General features: G+C 37.2%; 1 protein-coding gene across 1 annotated transcript in view; it reads left to right on the top strand.

Annotated features, from left to right (window-relative positions):
* Window positions 1-21,602, top strand: part of CWC27 (CWC27 spliceosome associated cyclophilin) — a 197,962-nt gene that overhangs the window by 158,781 nt on the left and 17,579 nt on the right. The window contains exon 13 of the mRNA XM_043591183.1: window positions 4,183-4,286. Within this exon, the coding sequence (XP_043447118.1) occupies window positions 4,183-4,286 (104 nt within the window). The remainder of the gene's footprint in view (window positions 1-4,182; window positions 4,287-21,602) is intronic.

Genomic DNA, 21,602 nt, shown 5'->3' on the forward strand with positions numbered 1-21,602 from the left:
TACATTGGGAAAGCACTACCTCTTAAAAATGAAAAAGGATATGGGGCGCCTGGGTGGCGCGGTCGGTTAAGCATCCGACTTCAGCCAGGTCACGATCTCGCGGTCCGTGAGTTCGAGCCCCGCGTCGGGCTCTGGCTGATGGCTCAGAGCCTGGAGCCGGTTTCTGATTCTTGTCTCCCTCTCTCTCTGCCCCTCCCCTGTTCATGCTCTGTCTCTCTCTGTCTCAAAAATAAATAAACGTTGAAAAAAAAAAAATTAAAAAAAAAAAAAATGAAAAAGGATATATTCGTATAGGGTGGGATGACAAGGACCTTGGCCATTCATGTTCTTTCCAGACATTACAGGAAAAAGCCTAAAACTTTCAGGTTTCAACCTTGTGCTCCCATATCAAGCATAGGAATCTTGCAAAACCACATATTAAATGATGAAGAGATCTCTTCTAGCACAGTATCTTACACGCTGACTAGCCAACTCTGCTTGAAGTTGTACACTGCCTGTAAATAAGGCAATATTGTAAATAATATTGCAGAACTCTGCTTATTGTAAGTAATTTCTGAATCTTTAAGAATAAGATTGTTAGAAATAAGAAAAAACTATTTCAACAATTTGAAAATCAATTGTACACACCATATAACACTTAGCAGTCGAAATAAATCTCCAGCAACCCTTCATATTGAAAAGCTAGGGTGAAGGCAAAAACCATTTATTTTTGGTGCTGCCATATATACATATGTGTGTGTGTGTGTGTGTGTGTGTGTGTGTATGTACATATATATACATATACACATACACATATACATATACATGTATATATATATGGCTATATATGGCAGCACCAAAAATAAATGGTTTTTGGTGTATATATATATATATATATATTTGAGAACAAGCTATTTTAGGTGTATAAATAAAATAGGCAAAATAAAAGTAAATTAAAAAGCCCAAGTGTATTTGAATAATTTGAATAACTTAATATAATCAGGGACTATATTATAAATTGCACCTAATTACTGGTAAAGAAGGATCATACGTCAGTACTTACCATGAAAATAACCATAGGGAAAGTTCAGTAAGAAATCAGGTATAGGAAATTGTAATTATAGAGAACTAATTTGAGCAATTTTCAAAAGAAATGACACATCAAATGAAATTAAGAAAAAGTACATTATTAACTTGATTTCATGGAGTCCAAAGCCCTTTGAATAGCAACTACAGTCAATTTACTACCAGAGATACCCTAGGGATCATTTTTTCATTCTTATTCGTTCTTCTTTTTTGCCTCCTAGCAAATAATTATTTAGAACCTACCATGTACTAATCACTGTATTTGGTGTTAAACAAGGTGGACACATCCCTGTCCTCTTGGAGCTGTTAGGGAAAAGAGCCAGTTTAACAAGTAATGCCATTTAAAGAAGGTGAGCATTCTGACAGGTTAAGTATAGAGAACTATGTAAATGTGTAACAGTAGGACTAAACATGGACTAAGAATCTAGGAAGGCCTCCCTGAGAAAATGATTGGTCAGTTGAACTTTGAAAGTTGAATAGGAGACAGGTGGCCAGACAAAGAAAGAGTATATAAGAAATGTTGGATCTCTTTGCAAAGAACTATAAAAGATGTTAAGTATGGACTATACCAAACTAAAAGAAAGATGATGCTGGAGAGGGAAGCAGAAACCAACTCATGCAAGGCACTTTTGAGCTATACTTAGAAATTTATATTTACCCTAAGGGCAGAGGGGAGCCATTGAAAGAAGGAGATGACATAATCTCATTTGCACTTTGGGAAGATTCCTCCAATCTGGCTGTGGTATAGAGACTATACTGGACCCAGAGCAGGACTAGAGGTGTAGAGGCCAGTTGAAGAGACTCTTCTGTGTAGGTATGCATGCATGAAGTTTGCCAAGGCAGGACCTCTTCAAAACAGTTTCCTCCTACTAGGAAGACTCTCACTGTGTTGAAGAGCCATGCTGTAAGTAGTTAGCCATTCACTCCTTCAGAAGACCCACTCCCCTAGAGATGCTGAACAGAAATGCCCCTATGCAAATCCTATCTTCTTCACCATATGTTGTGCCCCATTATTTTTGTGACGTTTGCTTTACTGCCTAGTGTCTTCTGCCTTTAGAACGCAGCTAGAAAAAGTTCAATCACAAATATAGGAGAAGCTAAGAAAGGCCAAGAGGATGTTTTGTTACAATCCTCTTTCTTTGAGCAAATGCCAGTAGCACATTAATTAGCCCTAAAAACAGACTGCCTTGCCACTTTCAAAACTCAAGGAAAAAGATCTAGGTCTAGCATAATTTTCTAGGAAGCTTTTAAATTTCATTCCACTAAGAAGTCTCCTTTGTTTTCATTTTTCTTTATGTTTTTGGAAAAGACATTTCCAAGTGTACAAAGGTCCACCATTAAAAAAATTAATGGGGTTTACTTTTAAGCTATAGATAGACTGTACACTGAAATACACTTTTAGAGATATATTTTATATAACATATATATAGATATATAAGCTCATACACATACACAAAAATAAAAAACACCTAAAAAGCCTTGAAGGATATATGCCAAAATGTCAAAAATTGTTATTCTTATGTGATGGAATAATAGATAATTTTGTTCTGCTTCTCCTTATTTTCTAATATTTCTAAATTAAACTTTTCCTTATTATAAAGCAAATATAAGAAAAGTTTGTAAGCAAAAGGGTTTTTTTTTTTAACAAATAAGTTTTAAAAACAAGGAATGCCTTCTTTTTTTGTTAACACTGTTTGAAGAGCTTAATCTTTTAATTACTACTCTGAAAACAGACAAAATACCTAACCCCAATGCACTAGGAGCCCTCTGAACGCCCGTGAGGATATTTTGTAGGAATTTAGTGTTTCCCCCAAAACTTGTCTCATTTCCAAGTGGACGCTATGGTAATGTGTATATTTTCATCTGTTGTGCATGTGGGTATTAAAATTTCCAGAACTTATAAAGTATATAAGGCACTTTCACTATCATTTCTAGCAGTAACTGCCTTTGTTTCTTGTACCATCTGTCTTTATTGAGCTTCAGTTCTAGACCACCAAAACCTTCTTAATTTTTCCATGAACTGTGGTCTCAGTGGTATTTCTTAGATAAATTACAGAGCCTAGCAATTTATTGTGATGCCATATTGTACTTGTTATTCACATACTGAACTATCATACCTCTGTTTCCTTGTGAAACAGGTAGTACTTCACCCCATTTCACAAGTATTTACTTTTTTAAACTGTAGAATAAAAATATTTTTTCCAGCTTTTGTTCTCTACTCATATTCTGGAGGTAAGCTGAGTATTAATTACAAAACTATAGACACTTGTTGTTTGTTACCCGCAAAGGACATGGGAGACAAACAAGAACCACAGAAATCGTGCCCTTTTCTTAAAAATCTACTGAACATGGTATTTACGTCCCACTATCTTTAACAACAGAATGTAATGCTCTTGTATATAATTTTTAATAATGTAATACTATATTCATTACTTTTTACAAAATATATCTAGTTCATTACTGATAGATATTAACATGTTTTCATTTTTCCATTTGTAGGAATATGGCTGCAGTGTACATCTTTTCCATAAGCCATTTTCTGTTTCATACTATTTTTCTTCATGTATTCCCAGGATTGAAGTGATTGAGTCAAAGGGAATGATCACCTTAAAGTTTTGACAAATTTAAATAGCTTTTTAAAATATCACTCCAATTTACCCATCTTCCACCAGTTAATGTGTTTATTCATTTTACCTTCCTTGCCATTGATATTTTTACATTTTTGGAAATTTGTTCAATGACAAATACTATTTGTTATTGGTGTTTTATTTTGTGATTTCTCATATTTTAGTGAAGTAGCTCCTTGTCTTGTGGACCTTAAAAATTAGTCATTAACAAGCATGCATTTTAAAGTTTAAGTGTCTTCTATATAAGCAAACTTATGTTCCCCAAATCAGAAACTGTCACATATGCCTGAGGGAAAATGTTAGTGCAAATGTAAACAGGGCATTGTCGAGGTTTATAGAACAATCACTGCTTGAGTTTTGTTATTTTCCTTCAAAGTTAAAAATTCATCTAAGTCTTAGTGTTTCAAATTTTTTCTACCAAATTTCAGTGTCTCTTCTAAAATTATATTTATCCTTATCAGAAAACTTAGCCATGTAATCATTATTTCAGACCCTGGCGCTGCTGAACCAGTTTAAATCTAAACTCACTCAAGCAATTGCTGAAACTCCTGAAAATGACATTTCTGAAGCAGAAGTAGAAGATGATGAAGGATGGTAAGGGCTTTGATTTCTGTGTATTAACCATGAACAAATAGGCTCAGAGCAGAGGTACTATTAAGATATTAGGACATTTCCACTATGTCGTCTTCTCCCCTCACCCCCAGGCTTCACCTTTAATCACACCTTCATCATTATAGAGCCTCAGCATCTTTTGACTTCATTTCACTTCCATAAGCATTTATTGAGTGCTTGGTGTGTTCCCAGTATTGTGCTAGCCAGTGGAAAATATACAGGACATATATGACACTCTCCCTGTCCTAAATAACTTTCTAATATTGTAGAAAAGATAAGATTCACATTAAAAAGCTAGAAAGCAGCCTCAAAAGATTCTAAATCATTTATTTTTTACACTTTCCCACAAACATTTTAGGACTCAGTAATACATTTCATAATCCTACTAAGTTCCTCTTAAAATTTATGACCTACAGGATCCTAGCAATCATACACAGTCAACTTATTTTTTCTTTGGCTGTTTTTCAGCTTTTTAAGACACTGATAAGAAATAAAGGAATTAATGACTTGTACATGTCCTGTGCTTAACACTTTATCCTATACTGGCAAAAAGGGAAAAAAAAAAAAAAAGGAATAAGAATTGTGCTTTCCCTTATCACACTCCTCTGTCCTCCAGTTGACTTCACATGTAGTATATTAGGACTCCCTACACCTAACTGCCCTCACCTCCCACTACACCCTGGCTCAAGCACATTACTGCAAGCAAGCCAAAGGGTCACCCCCCACATATGACTCACCCTCTGGAGCCTCTGAACTGTCACATGTGCCATTACCCCAACCCAGAATCATAGCCTCACTCCTCTCTGCCAGACGGCATCTCTCTCCTATTTCAAAACTGCTCAACACTCCCATCCTCCAGGAAACCAGTCAGCAAGATTTGTTGAGCACTCACAAATCTAGAGGGTGGAGGAAAGAGGGCTGGGACACACATTTAAAAAGACATAAAAACAATTATTAAGAAAACATTTAAGCAAGTAGGATTCTGCAACTATATACAACTTTAATCAAAAGGACTGGGGGGATGATGATTTGAATGGAATGAATCCTACCTCCCCTAGGACCCTGAAATGCTTATATATTTCTCAAAATATAATTTCTGTATGATCTAGGTTATGTACTTTTTTTTTTTAACCCTGAGACTCTTTTAATTGGTTTCTATTACTTATATGTACTTATTTATACTTAAATTCAAAGTTGCTTAAAGGCAGAAGCTGGCTCCTCCCACAGTTGTGTGCCAAAGGTGAAGGCTCAGTGAGTGTTGACTGACCCTTAGAGATAAATGCACATTACATAGAAGAATTTTCTGTTTTTTTTATATGACTGGACAGGTTTAGTTTTATTTTGGATTCCCTGAATGTCTCAAAATATCTTTCAAATGTTTTGGGTTCAGCCACCACACAAAAAAAAATGTTTTGCCAAGTCCTCTTCCCCTTATTTTTGAATCCATATGCATTTTTTAAGGAAACATGATCCATGTGTTTCTGATTCATTTACACTTAACTCATCAAGATGATGTTTTGTAAGAGCAGTTTGATGCCCAATAAGTTTTTTTAACCTTTTTATAAGCCATTTAAGTCCTTTTTTATTGAACAGGAAAGTCACCAACAAATTTAGACCCAGAAATTTCATTTGAAACTCATAACACACAGGATTCAAATTTACTTTTAACTTGGCAAGACCATTTAACTTCCCAAGGTTCTTCTGAGCCACTTGGTTCCGAATTCTCTCACTGTGAATTCCTCATTAGCTGCAGATGTCAATCAGTGTTTTTAAAATTGTCATTCTTGCTTTTGATGTGATTTCACAGTACAATCTATGTTCTAACATCCTCATTAGAAAGTAAACAAATGGGAGAACTTTACCAGATGGTAAAATCACTGGTCAGTGATGTTGACCAGTTCTCCATTTGGGGAACAAAACTAAGTGGAAAAGGAAGGGTAAGTATGTTAAAGACTTACCAGGTCTTCCGGGGGTTCATTTCTACTTTCAATTACAGTCTCCTAAACCGAAAGTCAGAACTATACACTATGTACCTACACATTTTTTGTATTTGTTTTATCTAACATCTAGTAAAAAAATACCTTTAGTGTTTCAAGGCACTACACAGAATCATACAGAATACATGGGACTATTTTATTGCAATATAGACTATTGAAATTTTGTAACCTGATAAGCAACAACATCCTGTCTGTTCATAAATACACCCATTCAAGTTTATCAGGTCTCTAGTGATTTAGACCATCACTCATAAAGTATATTCCACTCAGAAAAGAAGTCTTATATTAAAAGTGATTTATGGCAAATATTATGAGTGCATGGCATGTGCATGTGTGTTATGCATAAATTACATGGTTACCAGACTATTTTGTAGGTCACGGTTACCGCTTTTCTAAGAAGTGAAAGTCAGCCAGTACTGTACTACACTGTCAAGGTCTGTTATCTGAGGTAAAATGATTGCTTCTCAGACATTTTTATGTGTCCGCATGAGTGACCACACATTGAGGGATCATTTTCATTTTCTGTCAAGATAGAAACCATTACCAATTTGTTATGTTTTCTTTTACTTGGCAAACTTTCGGTTCGCATTTTTGGCTAAGCTGCTGTATTGGCATGGTATACAACAGACATTTGGGTACCATTCAGCAGCATTCTACTTTTTTATGCAAAAAAAAAACCAAAAAACAAAAAAAAACAGTGGGAGGGGGAAAAGAAAAGAAATATGATTCTATTGTAAACACTGTATATGGTGTTTGATAATTACTCCCAGATTTCACTGTCTAACAAGGCATTTAAAGAAGTGTTATTAGTAGATCTAAGCTGAAATGCATGATAGAAATTTTTCACTCAAAATTATTAAGATTCTTCCTTTGTTGGGATATATACTGCCAGTATTTGGTGGCAGTGATGGCTCCCAGACTCCAGTGTAGCAGCTAAAGTAGCCTCTTTGCCACTACATTCCTTCTTCCCACAGCATCATACTCTTATAGCTATAGAATCTTTCTTCAAGCATGGGTTTTATAAAACCATTAGATACATGGCAGGAATCATCAGAGACCAGATTCATATGACCATGTGGATGAGGTCCATATGCCATTTTGGGTTTGGTTAGATAAAGCTTGGTTAGCTCCCAAAAAAGTTTTGTGAGAGCTGTTTCTGACAAGATAGAAGAGAGACATAAAAAAGAAAGCCACCTGCTCCTACAGAATAAAATCAGCATTCCAAGGAGAGGAGAAAAATTAAATCTATGAGAGTAGAATGTGATCTTGTGAATATTTAACTATTTACTACTATGTTCCATTCAAATGTTTTTCCAGGTTAATCTAAGATTAACCTAATACTTTGCAACAAATATATATGATAAAATAATAAACCATATAAAGGTCTATCTGCCTTCCTCCCTCCTCTTCTCATCTCTCTCCCCTCCACCACTTTCTCATAGTACGTACAGTATTCAGTATTCTAAGAATTAGAGAATAATTATTTTTACTATATAAAGAAAAGATGTTCACTATACCAAAACCAGATTATGGACACCTCAAAAAAAGTAAATAATAATCACCTGTGATCCCCAACTCAACAATAAATATCATTAATTTATACACTTCCAGATATTTTTGTGCCCATGCACATTTTAGGCAGAAATGAAATCATATAATGCTATAATCTTATAACTTGCTTTCAGCTTTTAGCAATATATAGCAAATATAGAAAAGTAAATACTTTTCCTTGCCATACATAATTTTATGATTAATTTTTATATTTTTGTATTAGGCCACATAGTATGCCATTATAAAATAAACCACAGTTTCCTTGATCAGCCCCATGTTTTTGGATATTTAGGCTCTTTCCAGTTTGTTTTTTTAGTGTTTATTTTTTTTTGTTTATTTAATGCTTTGTTTATTTGTTTTAATGTTTATTTATTTTTGAGACAGAGAGAGACAGAGCATGAGTGAGGGAGGGGCAGAGAGAGAGAGGGAGACACAGAATCCGGAGCAGGCTCCAGGCTCTGAACTGTCAGCACAGAGCCCGATGCAGGGCTCGAACTCACGGACTGTGAGATCATGACCTGAGCCAAAATCAGACACTTAACCAACTAAGCCACCCAGGCGCCCCTCCAGTTTACATGTATTATACACAACACTGTAATGAACATCCATGTATCTTCATCATTGCCAGTTTTCTCCAGATCAATTTCCAAAACTGGAATTCCTTAGTCAGTGGGTATGCATATTAGGCTTCTGCTAAATATTTTCATGGCCCTCCCAAAATGTCATTCCAGTCTATACTCCCAAATAAATATCATTTTTATGACTTGCTTTTAGGGCTGTTAGAATCTCAAGAATTAATTAAGGTACTTTGCAGTACTTACTGAAAGAGAATAACGTTTCCAAAAACATGTTTTGCCTTTGTAAAGTTTTTAAAAATACGCAGTCTGGTTTGCTTCTGTTTTTAATAAAACTAGTACACATTTCATCATAACTCTTCAAGATCCTCAGGTTTAAATGGTTTTGTTCTTGGTTCTGAAAAAATTATCCTTCTAAGATAATCTTATTGGTTAGGACTTTTGGATCTGGATTCTTTTTTTGTTTTTGTTTTTCAGCTTTATTACTGCACCTTGGCTTGCATTAAAACTCACTTTGTCCATCAGTCATTGTTTGTGCTAGAGATTAGAGTTTGAGAACCAGATTTAGCATGAGGTAGTTTTCAAGTGTTCTTCAGGAGTTAGCATAGCATAGAAGCAATAAAAACCAGTTGTCTGAGTATTCAAAACTGTGAAAATTTAATAATGCAGATGTAAAAGAAAGTATTGACTGTTAGGTCTATTCAGACCTCATTATAAGATACCATTAAAGGACATAACTTCACTTCATTGGCAAAGCTTTAAATACTTTTTATATATAATAAATACTGTAATTTGTATGAGGTTTATCATGTATTGAGTGAAGGGTACAATGACTACAAAGGAACATTGTAATTATAGTCTCCACTTCATTCAATCAGGACTTTGCCAAGCATGGATAACAAGTCAGTGTAGACAAACCCAAATACAGGTATAAGGACAGATGCTGTGAGAATAATGAAAACTCACATTAGCCAAGCAAGAGATCTTCTTTACCCATTTAGCATTAGCCAAGACAGCAGGTCTCACATTTTTTTCTCTGGACCCCTTTATACTCTTAAAAATTGAGGCACCTGGGTGGCTCATTTGGTTGAGCGTCCGACTTCAGCTCAGGTCATGATCAGAGTCCATGAGTTCAAGCCCCACGTCGGGCTCTATGCTGACAGCTCAGAGCCTGGAGCCTGCTTCAGATTCTGTGTCTCCCTCTCTCTCTGCCCCTCCTCCGCTCATGCTCTCTCTCTCTCAAAAAGTAAATAAAAATTTAAAAAAAATTTTTTTAATTATAAAAATTAGTGAGAACTCCAAAGAGCTTTGATTTGTATGGAATATATCTATTGATATTTACCTTACTAGAAATTAAAACTAAAGAATGAAATCACTTAAAAATAATAATAAACCCATTTCATGTTAACATAAATAAAAATTGTATGAAGAACCATTATATTTTCATAGGAGAAAATCTAGTGAGAAAAGTGCCATTGATTTACCTTTTTTTTTTTTAATTTACCTCTTTTTTGCATATCTCCCAATGTCTGACATAACAGAAGCAGCTGGATTCTCATATCTTCTTCACTGTCTTTTTTAAAAATTTTTTTTATGTTTGTTTATTTCTGAGACAGAGACAGAGCATGAGTGGGGGAGGGGCAGAGAGAGAGGGAGACAGAGAATCAGAAGCAGGCTCCAAGCTCTGAGCTGTCAGCACAGAGCCCGATGCGGGGCTCGAACTCACAAACCATGAGATCATGACCTGAGCTGAAGTCGGTTGCTCAACCAACTGAGCCACCCAGGCTCCTCTTCTTCACTCTGTTTTGATCCCACACATCATGTATTCTCTCAAAAATTCCACCGTGAATTCATAAGGATAAGAATGAAAATGAAAAAAGACAATGTTTTAATATTCATACTAAAATAATTTTGACAATAGAGACACAGCGATCCTCAAGTCACAGTTTGAGAACTGATGGACTAAAGCATCTTTAGTCATTGTGTGTGTCATGATGATTCTTTTTGTTAGATATAATAACCCACTTTATAAGTCCTGGGAAGCTTTATTCAACTTCGCAGTTTGTGATCCTTGTTCTCAAGGAGTCCCAAAAGTGCTTTCTTTTTTTTCTTTTTTTTTTTTTTTAAGAGATTACTTGTGTGTGTTTGAAGTTCTCCATAGTTTTTATTTATTTATTTATTTATTTATTTATTTTTAATGAAATTTATTGACAAATTGGTTTCCATACAACACCCAGTGCTCATCCCAAAAGGTGCCCTCCTCAATACCCATCACCCACACCCTCTCCTCCCTCCCACCCCCCATCAACCCTCAGTTTGTTCTCAGTTTTTAAGTCTCTTATGCTTTGGCTCTCTCCCATTCTAACCTCTTTTTTTTTTTTCCTTCCCCTCCCCCATGGGTTCCTGTTAAGTTTCTCAGGATCCACATAAGAGTGAAACCATATGGTATCTGTCTTTCTCTGTATGGCTTATTTCACTTAGCATCACACTCTCCAGTTCCATCCACGTTGCTACAAAAGGCCATATTTCATTTTTTCTCATTGCCACGTAATATTCCATTGTGTATATTAACCACAATTTCTTTATCCATTCATCAGTTGATGGACATTTAGGCTCTTCCCGTAATTTGGCTATTATTGAGAGTGCTGCTATGAACATTGGGGTACAAGTGGCCCTATGCATCAGTGCTCCTGTATCCCTTGGATAAATTCCTAGTAGTGCTATTGCTGGGTCATAGGGTAGGTCTATTTTTAATTTTCTGAGGAACCTCCACACTGCTTTCCAGAGCGGCTGCAACAATTTGCATTCCCACCAACAGTGCAAGACGGTTCCCGTTTCTCCACATCCTCTCCAGCATCTATAGTCTCCTGATTTGTTCATTTTGGCCACTCTGACTGGCGTGAGGTGATACCTGAGTGTGGTTTTGATTTGTATTTCCCTGATAAGGAGCGACGCTGAACATCTTTTCATGTGCCTGTTGGCCATCCGGATGTCTTCTTTAGAGAAGTGTCTATTCATGTTTTCTGCCCATTTCTTCACTGGGTTATTTGTTTTTTGGGTGTGGAGTTTGGTGAGCTCTTTATAGATTTTGGATACTAGCCCTTTGTCCGATATGTCATTTGCGAATATCTTTTCCCATTCCGTTGGTTGCCTTTTAGTTTTGTTGGTTGTTTCCTTTGCTGTGCAGAAGCTTTTTATCTTCATAAGGTCCCAGTAATTCACTTTTGCTTTTAATTCCCTTGCCTTTGGGGATGTGTCGAGTAAGAGATTGCTACGGCTGAGGTCAGAGAGGTCTTTTCCTGCTTTCTCCTCTAAGGTTTTGATGGTTTCCTGTCTCACATTTAGGTCCTTTATCCATTTTGAGTTTATTTTTGTGAATGGTGTGAGAAAGTGGTCTAGTTTCAACCTTCTGCATGTTGCTGTCCAGTTCTCCCAGCACCATTTGTGAAAGAGGCTGTCTTTTTTCCATTGGATGTTCTTTCCTGCTTTGTCAAAGATGAGTTGGCCATACGTTTGTGGGTCTAGTTCTGGGGTTTCTATTCTATTCCATTGGTCTATGTGTCTGTTTTGGTGCCAATACCATGCTGTCTTGATGATGACAGCTTTGTAGTAGAGGCTAAAGTCTGGGATTGTGATGCCTCCTGCTTTGGTCTTCTTCTTCAAAATTCCTTTGGCTATTCGGGGCCTTTTGTGGTTCCATATGAATTTTAGGATTGCTTGTTCTAGTTTCGAGAAGAATGCTGGTGCAATTTTGATTGGGATTGCATTGAATGTGTAGATAGCTTTGGGTAGTATTGACATTTTGACAATATTTATTTTTCCAATCCATGAGCAGGGAATGTCTTTCCATTTCTTTAAATCTTCAATTTCCTTCATAAGCTTTCTATAGTTTTCAGCATACAGATCCTTTACATCTTTGGTTAGATTTATTCCTAGGTATTTTATGCTTCTTGGTGCAATTGTGAATGGGATCCGTTTCTTTATTTGTCTTTCTGTTGCTTCATTGTTAGTGTATAAGAATGCAACTGATTTCTGTACATTGATTTTGTATCCTGCAACTTTGCTGAATTCCTGTATCAGTTCTAGCAGACTTTTGGTGGAGTCTATCGGATTTTCCATGTATAATATCATGTCATCTGCAAAAAGCGAAAGCTTGACTTCATCTTTGCCAATTTTAATGCCTTTGATTTCCTTTTGTTGTCTGATTGCTGATGCTAGAACTTCCAGCACTATGTTAAACAGCAGCGGTGAGAGTGGGCATCCTTGTCGTGTTCCTGATCTCAGGGAAAAAGCTCTCAGTTTTTCCCCGTTGAGGATGATGTTAGCTGTGGGCTTTTCATAAATGGCTTTTATGATCTTTAAGTATGTTCCTTCTATCCCGACTTTCTCAAGCGTTTTTATTAAGAAAGGGTGCTGGATTTTGTCGAAGGCCTTTTCTGCATCGATTGACAGGATCATATGGTTCTTCTCTTTTTTTTTGTTAATGTGATGTATCACGTTGATTGATTTGCGAGTGTTGAACCAGCCCTGCATCCCAGGAATGAATCCCACTTGATCATGGTGAATAATTCTTTTTATATGCCGTTGAATTCGATTTGCTAGTACCTTATTGAGAATTTTTGCATCCATATTCATCAGGGATATTGGCCTGTAGTTCTCTTTTTTTACTGGGTCTCTGTCTGGTTTAGGAATCAAAGTCATACTGGCTTCATAGAATGAGTCTGGAAGTTTTCCTTCCCTTTCTATTTCTTGGAATAGCTTGAGAAGGATAGGTATTATCTCTGCTTGAAACGTCTGGTAGAACTCCCCTGGGAAGCCATCTGTTCCTGGACTCTTATTTGTTGGGAGATTTTTGATAACCGATTCAATTTCTTCACTGGTTATGGGTCTGTTCAAGCTTTCTATTTCCTCCTGATTGAGTTTTGGAAGCGTGTGGGTGTTCAGGAATTTGTCCATTTCTTCCAGGTTGTCCAATTTGTTGGCATATAATTTTTCATAGTATTCCCTGATAATTGTTTGTATCTCTGAGGGATTGGTTGTAATAATTCCATTTTCATTCATGATTTTATCTATTTGGGTCATCTCCCTTTTCTTTTTGAGAAGCCTGGCTAGAGGTTTGTCAATTTTGTTTATTTTTTCAAAAAACCAACTCTTGGTTTCGTTGATCTGCTCTACAGTTTTTTTAGTTTCTATATTGTTTATTTCTGCTCTGATCTTTATTATTTCTCTTCTTCTGCTGGGCTTAGGCTGCCTTTGCTGTTCTGCTTCTAGTTCCTTTAGGTGTGCTGTTAGATTTTGTATTTGGGATTTTTCTTGTTTCTTGAGATAGGCCTGGATTGCAATGTATTTTCCTCTCAGGACTGCCTTTGCTGCGTCCCAAAGCGTTTGGATTGTTGTATTTTCATTTTCGTTTGTTTCCATATATTTTTTAATTTCTTCTCTAATTGTCTGGTTGACCCACTCATTCGTTAGTAGGGTGTTCTTTAACCTCCATGCTTTTGGAGGTTTTCCAGACTTTTTTCTGTGGTTGATTTCAAGCTTCATAGCATTGTGGTCTGAAAGTAAGCATGGTATAATTTCAATTCTTGTAAACTTATGAAGGGCTGTTTTGTGACCCAGTATATGATCTATCTTGGAGAATGTTCCATGTGCACTCGAGAAGAAAGTATATTCTGTTGCTTTGGGATGCAGAGTTCTAAATATATCTGTCAAGTCCATCTGATCCAATGTCTCATTCAGGGCCCTTGTTTCTTTATTGACCGTGTGTCTAGATGATCTATCCATTTCTGTAAGTGGTGTATTAAAGTCCCCTGCAATTACCACATTCTTATCAATAAGGTTGCTTATGTTTATGAGTAATTGTTTTATATATTTGGGGGCTCCGGTATTCGGTGCATAGACATTGATAATTGTTAGCTCTTCCTGATGGATAGACCCTGTAACTATTATATAATGTCCTTCTTCATCTCTTGTTACAGCCTTTAATTTAAAGTCTAGTTTGTCTGATATAAGTATGGCTACTCCAGCTTTCTTTTGGCTTCCAGTCGCATGATAAATAGTTCTCCATCCCCTCACTCTCAATCTAAAGGTGTCCTCAGGTCTAAAATGAGTCTCTTGTAGACAGCAAATAGATGGGTCTTGTTTTTTTATCCATTCTGATACCCTATGCCTTTTGGTTGGCACATTTAATCCATTTACATTCAGTGTTATTATAGAAAGATACGGGTTTAGAGTCATTGTGATGTCTGTATGTTTTATGCTTATAGTGATGTCTCTGGGACTTTGTCTCACAGGGTCCCCCTTAGGATCTCTTGTAGGGCTGGTTTAGTGGTGACAAATTCCTTCAGTTTTTGTTTGTTTGGGAAGACCTTTATCTCTCCTTCTATTCTAAATGACAGACTTGCTGGATAAAGGATTCTTGGCTGCATATTTTTTCTGTCTAGCACCCTGAAAATCTCGTGCCAATTCCTTCTGGCCTGCCAAGTTTCAAAAGAGAGATCAGTCACGAGTCTTATAGGTCTCCCTTTATATGTGAGGGCACGCTTATCCCTTGCTGCTTTCAGAATTTTCTCTTTATCCTTGTATTTTGCCAGTTTCACTATGATATGTCGTGCAGAAGATCGATTCAAGTTACGTCTGAAGGGAGTTCTCTGTGCCTCTTGGATTTCAGTGCCTTTTTCCTTCCCCAGTTCAGGGAAGTTCTCAGCTATGATTTCTTCAAGTACCCCTTCAGCACCTTTCCCTCTCTCTTCCTCCTCTGGGATACCAATTATGCGTATATTATTTCTTTTTAGTGTATCACTTAATTCTCTAATTTTCCCCTCATACTCCTGGATTTTTTTATCTCTCTTTTTCTCAGCTTCCTCTTTTTCCATAACTTTATCTTCTAGTTCACCTATTCTCTCCTCTGCCTCTTCAAGCCGAGCTGTGGTGGTTTCCATTTTGTTATGCATTTCGTTTAAAGCATTTTTCAGCTCCTCGTGACTGTTCCTTAGTCCCTTGATCTCTGTAGCAAGAGATTCTCTGCTGTCCTGTATACTGTTTTCAAGCCCAGCGATTAATTTTATGACTATTATTCTAAATTCACTTTCTGTTATGTTATTTAAGTCCTTTTTGATCAGCTCATTAGCTGTTGTTATTTCCTGGAGATTCTTCTGAGGGGAATTCTTCCGCTTGGTCATTTTGGATAGTCCCTGGCGTGGTGAGGACCTGCAGGGCACTTCCCCTGTGCTGTGGTGTATAACTGGAGTTGGTGGGCGGGGCCGCAGTCCGACCTGATGTCTGCCCCCAGCCCACCGCTGGGGCCACAGTCAGACTGGTGTGTGCCTTCTCTTCCCCTCTCCTCGGGGCGGGATTCACTGTGGGGTGGTGTGGCTCGTCTGGGCTACTTGCACCCTGCCAGGCTTGTGATGCTGGGGATCTGGCGTATTAGCTGGGGTGTGTAGGCAAGGTGCTCGGGGGCAGGAGGGGCAGGCTTAGATCGCTTCTCCTTAGGTGATCCACTTCAGGAGGGGCCCTGTGGCAGCGGGAGGGAGTCAGATCCGCTGCCGGAGGTTTGGCTCCGCGGAAGCGCAGAGTTGGGTGTTTGCGCGGAGGGAGCAAGTTCCCTGGCAGGAACCAGTTCCCTTTGGGATTTCGGCTGGGGGATGGGCGGGGGAGATGGCGCTGGCGAGCGCCTTTGTTCCCCACCAAACTGAGGTCTGTCGTCAGGGTGCTCAGCAGCTCTCCCTCCCTTTGTCCTCCAGCCTTCCCGCTTTCCGAGCAGAGCTGTTAACTTATGACCTCCCAGACGCTAAGTCGCGCTTGTTGTGGGAACACAGTCCGTCAGGCCCCTCCGCTTTTGCAAGCCAGACTCGGGGGCTCTGCTTGGCCGGCGAGCCGCCCCTCCGCCCCGGCTCCCTCCCGCCAGTCCGTGGAGCGCGCACCACCTCGCCGCCCTTCCTACCCTCTTCCGTGGGCCTCTCGTCTGCGTTTGGCTCCGGCGACTCCATTCTGCTAATCCTCTGGCGGTTTTCTGGTTATTTAGGCAGGTGTAGATGGAATCTAAGTGATCAGCAGGACGTGCGATGAGCCCAGTGTCCTCCTAAGCCGCCATCTTGCCGCTCTCTCCAAAGTAGTGCTTTCGAATTAAATTTGGCCAGCCTATTGGCCGAGACCTGCTTACAACATAATTCTTACCATGCCCATAGCAACTCCAAACTGGCATTTAACTGCTCTTTTTTCTTTTTCAGAAATGTTTCGTAATAGGCTTTTTAGAATAGCTTTAGATTCACAGCAAAGTTGAGCAGAAACTATAAAAAGTTCCCGTAATCCTCCCCCTCCCTCCCCTGCAACACACAGCCCTCTCAACTATCAATATCCCACACCAGAATGGTACCTTTGTTACAAATGAAAAGCCTATATTCACACATCATTATCTCTTAAAGGCCACAGTTTACATTAGGGTTCACTGTCAGTGATGTATATTCTATGGGTTTGGACAAATGTATAATGACATGTAGCCACCATTATAGTACCATACAGAATAGTTTCATTGCCCTAAAAATTCTCTATGTTCTGCTTATTCATCTCTCATCTTCCCACTAAGGCTGGCAACCATAGATGATTTTACTGTGTGCATAGTTTCGCCTTTTCCAGAATGTCATAGAGTTGGGATCAGAGAGTATACAGCTTTTTTGGGTTGGCTCCTTTCACTTAGTAATATGCATTTAAGATTCATCCATGAACTTCATGCCTTCATGGATCTTTTTTTAGTGCTGAATGATATTCCTTGTCTGTACGTAGCACAGTTTACTTATGCATTCACCTACTAAAGGACATCTCATCTACTTTCAAGTTTTGGCAAGCATGAATAAAGCTGCTATAAACATCCATGTGTAAGTTTTTGTATGGACATAAGTTTTAGGGCAAATACCAAGGAGTATAATTGCTATATCATATGGTAAGAGCATGTTTAGTTTTGTAAGAAACTGCCAAACAATCACCCACAGTGGCTTGACCATTTTGCTTTCCCACTGCAATGAATGAGAGTCCCCATAGCTCCACTTCCTTACTGGAATTTGGTGTTCTCGGTGTTTTAGATTTTGACCCTTCTGACAGGTGTGGAGTGGTATTTCATTGTTCTTTTAATTTGCAGTTCCTCAATGACCTATGATGTTGATCATCTTTCCACATGCTATTTGCCATCTCTGTACCTGCTTTTGTGAGGTGTCTGCTAAGGTTTTTTGCTCGCTTCTTAATCGAGTTGTTCATTTTCTTCTTATTGAGTTTTCAGAGTTCTTTGTATCTTCAGGTGTGTCTTTTGTAAATATTTTCTCCCAGTCTGTGGCTTGTCTTCTCATTCTCTTGGTACTGTTTTCTACAGAGCAGAAGTTTTTAATTTCCATGAAATCCAGGTAATCCACTGTTTGTTTCATGGATCATGCCTTTGGTGTTGCATCTAATAGCCAAGGTCATCTAGGTTTTCTCCTATGTTATGTTCTAGGAGTTTTACACTTTTGCATATTGCATTTAGGTCTATGATCCATTTTTTAATTGAAATAAAATTAACATACAGTGTTATATTAGTTTCAGGTGTATGACATTTATCCAACAATTCTCTACATTACTCAGCACTCACCAGGACAAGTTTAATTCCCATCTGTCACCATACAACGTTATTACAGTATTATTGACTATATTCCCTATGCCGTACTTTTCATCTCTGTGCCTTATTTATTTTGGCCTATGATCCATTGTGAATTATTTTGTGAAGGCTGTGGGATCTGTGTCTAGATTTTTTTTTTTTTTTTTTTTTTTTTTTTTGCTTGTGGAGTGTTTACATTTTCACAAACATTTTAGTTTTGGCAAGTCTGCAGTTACTTTTAATGTGCAATCTCATCATTTCTTTTATAACCAGCTGTTAAGTATATTTTTAGCCAATTATCAGTTATTCATCTTAATAAGATTTGCAAAATAACTGACAGTAGAAATCACTTATACTTGACTTTAAAGTAAATATACATCCTTTTTATGCTTTTTGTTCATATTCTTCTACTGGTAGTAGGAGATAAAGGTGGTTCTGAATCCAACCAATTCATTCTTTTTTTTATAAAAATTTTTAAATGATTTATTTATTTTTGAGAGACAGAGAGAGAGAAAGAGAATGTGTGCAAGCAGGTGAGGGGCAGAGAGAGAGGAAGACACAGAATCCACAGCAGGCTCCAGGCTCTGAGCTGTCAGCACAGAGCCCAATGCGGGGCTCGAACTCACAAACTGTGAGATCATGACCTGAGCCAAAGTCGGACACTTAACCGACTTAGCCACCCAGGCACCCCCCTCAACCAATTTATTCTTGAAGCAGATATTTGCATGTGATATATTTCAGGTATGCTGCTAGGACCTTAATGCTATCTTCCCTCATTTAACCCTCATAGGGCTCATAGGTTAGGGACCAGCTATGGTGGGTTTGTTTCTTACAACTCCACTAGAGAATCAGTATTATTCCCATTCTATAAATGAAGAAACTTAGACTCAGAAAGGTTATTTGCCCAAGATCACACAGTAATAAATAGTGAGGCTCTTGGTCACACTTAAGAGCCCCAGAATACCAATTTCTAGCACAGTGATTTTAACATGAAGTAATAAAAATGAGGGGTGGGGGAAATCAACTTGACTTTCAAAGACCTTTGATTCTAAATAATACTATCTGTCTTTTGGAGCTGGTTACAGCACATTTATCATCCATTCTAATCTTTGGAATACTTTTCACATTCTTTTCAAGAAATGCACCACTATGGAGGCTCTGTATAATCCTACATATTGAATTATATTTTAATTATACAATGAGCTGTTAAATCAGACTGCCTGAACAAGTAACCTCTATTGCAAGCCTTAATTTCTTCACCTGTAAAGTGGAAATAACAATATCTACCTCAGGGTTATTATTAGAATTAAATGAGATAATTCGTGTAAAGTGGTTCTAAAGTTACAAAGTTCCTGACTCTAAGGAAATGCTCAGGAAATATTAGGTGTGAGAGAGGGAGAAAGGTGCATGGTACTGGGGTAATATTGGTAAGCCCTGACAAATTACTCAGTCAACACTCTAAATTAAATTGACAAATTGTTAGTTATACAGTTGTCTTGATGTAATAATATCAAAGAAAAATAATATATAAATAAAAGGCAAATGTTAATTTACCTCAGTTATGTTGTCTGTAACCTAGAAGGAATGTGGATATATTAATTAAATTTGCTAGCTGTGCATGATGGTTCTATTTTAAAATCTTTTGAGAAAAGGAGACAAGTATTATAAAGCAGATTCTTTAGCTGAATCTGATTATAAAATCCAAAGGCTTTTATAATAACTATAATAACTCTGAATATAATTTTATATAACTGAATCCAGAGGTTAGCTAATGTAAATTCAGCATCCATAGAGAAAGAGGAGGGGAGTAGACAAGATTACCTTTTTTATGCTGGGAATATACAGTCATACATCGTGGACTTGGGCCGTCTCCAGAAACTTTTTTTTGTTTTTTGTTTTTTGGGGGTTTTTATAGCTGACAGCATTTTGAAACAGAGAAAGGCCTTTGTAGGCATAAGTAGTTCATTTCTATTGGGAAGAAGATTTAAGGAGCAAAGGTCCTTGGGATTAAGCACATTGTAGTAAAAAAAGTCATTTCATAGTGGGAGTTACAGATAGCAACCAAGCCAGTACAAAATGAAAGCGGCCATTATACATAGGCAATCAAGAAAATAGGAACAAAAGTTCTATTACTTTAACCATATCTCAAAGTTAAATGATGTAGAAAAACCCAAGTACTAAGGCTCCAGGTGAAATTTTGTGAAAGAAGATGCAGAATTTGTACAGAGTTGTTTGTATTTCTAAAAATAAAATTTTTACAAATTTTTTAAATTGTTTTCAAAAATGTTTAATTCGTATCATTTTCTTTTAGAAAATTATTAGATGAAATCAATACGAATTGTCATATTGATTTTTCAAATAACCCACTTTGTGGTTATAATGCAATCTATATAAAAAACATTGAAAAAGGACAGGAAATAAAAAATCATTAGTAATTTCATACCCTACAGAGAATCATCATTAATCCTTTTGTCTATACCTATATTATACTTTTCTCAAGAATGGAAAAATTTATTTGATTTTTCATTAGGAGTCTTTCATGAGTGAATAATCCAATAGTTATATATTTTCTAAGTCCACTGTTATCTCCTTAGGTTAAAGGAAGTGAAACTGTTAAGTATTTTTTTATAATTTACAAACAAGAAATTGCATAGTTCTTATTTGTTAATTTTGATGAATTTTCAAAATCGTACATACCCATGTAAACACCACCAAAACAAGACCTAGAACATTTACATCACCCCCAAAAGTTCCCTCATGCCCCTTTCAAACAGTTCCCTCCCCCAGATCATTGTGATTTTTGTCAGCTCAAATGTGTCTTGATAACATCTTTGCTAGATTGCATTCCAGAAGGTTAAATCATTTATACCTGTACCAGTAATGTATGAAGTGGCTGGTTTCTCCTTATGCTAAGTATCACATATGTGTATGTTGTAATATATCATAGGTAACAGATATAGATACATTAATCTTTGCCAGTTTCTACTTTGTATTATTTTGTATTTCTTTGTTTACTGATGAAGTTCAACTTTTAAAAATGTGTTAACTGGCCATTTATATTTCATCATTCTTGTGGTGGTAGTTATTAAGTGTATAAGGCTTTTTTTTTTATTAAGTGTATAGTCTAATATGATTATATATTTCTTACTGCTTTGCAAAAGCTCTTTAATATTAAGGAATTTGGGGCACCTAGGTGGCTCAGTCAGTAGACCGTCCAACAATGGCTCAGGTAATGATCTTGTAGTTCGTGGGTTCGAGCCCCGTGTCGGGCTCTGTGCTAACAGCTCAGAGCCTGGAGTCTGCTTCAGATTCTGTGTCTCCCTCTCTCTTTGCCCCTCCCCCCACTCATGCTCACTCGCTCTCTCTCAAAAATAAACATTAAAAAAATTAAAAATATTAAGGATATTATTTTTTGTTTTAAATATTTTTACTAGTTTGTCATTACCTAACAATTTGTTTGTGAGGGGTTTGCTTTGTTTTGTTTTGGCTTTGTTTTTAACATGGAGTTTTAAATGTGTATTTATAAATCTGCCAATCTTGCTCTTCATGT

This window comes from Prionailurus bengalensis, chromosome A1 (assembly GCF_016509475.1).
Source record: "Prionailurus bengalensis isolate Pbe53 chromosome A1, Fcat_Pben_1.1_paternal_pri, whole genome shotgun sequence".
Lineage (NCBI taxonomy): Eukaryota > Metazoa > Chordata > Mammalia > Carnivora > Felidae > Prionailurus > Prionailurus bengalensis.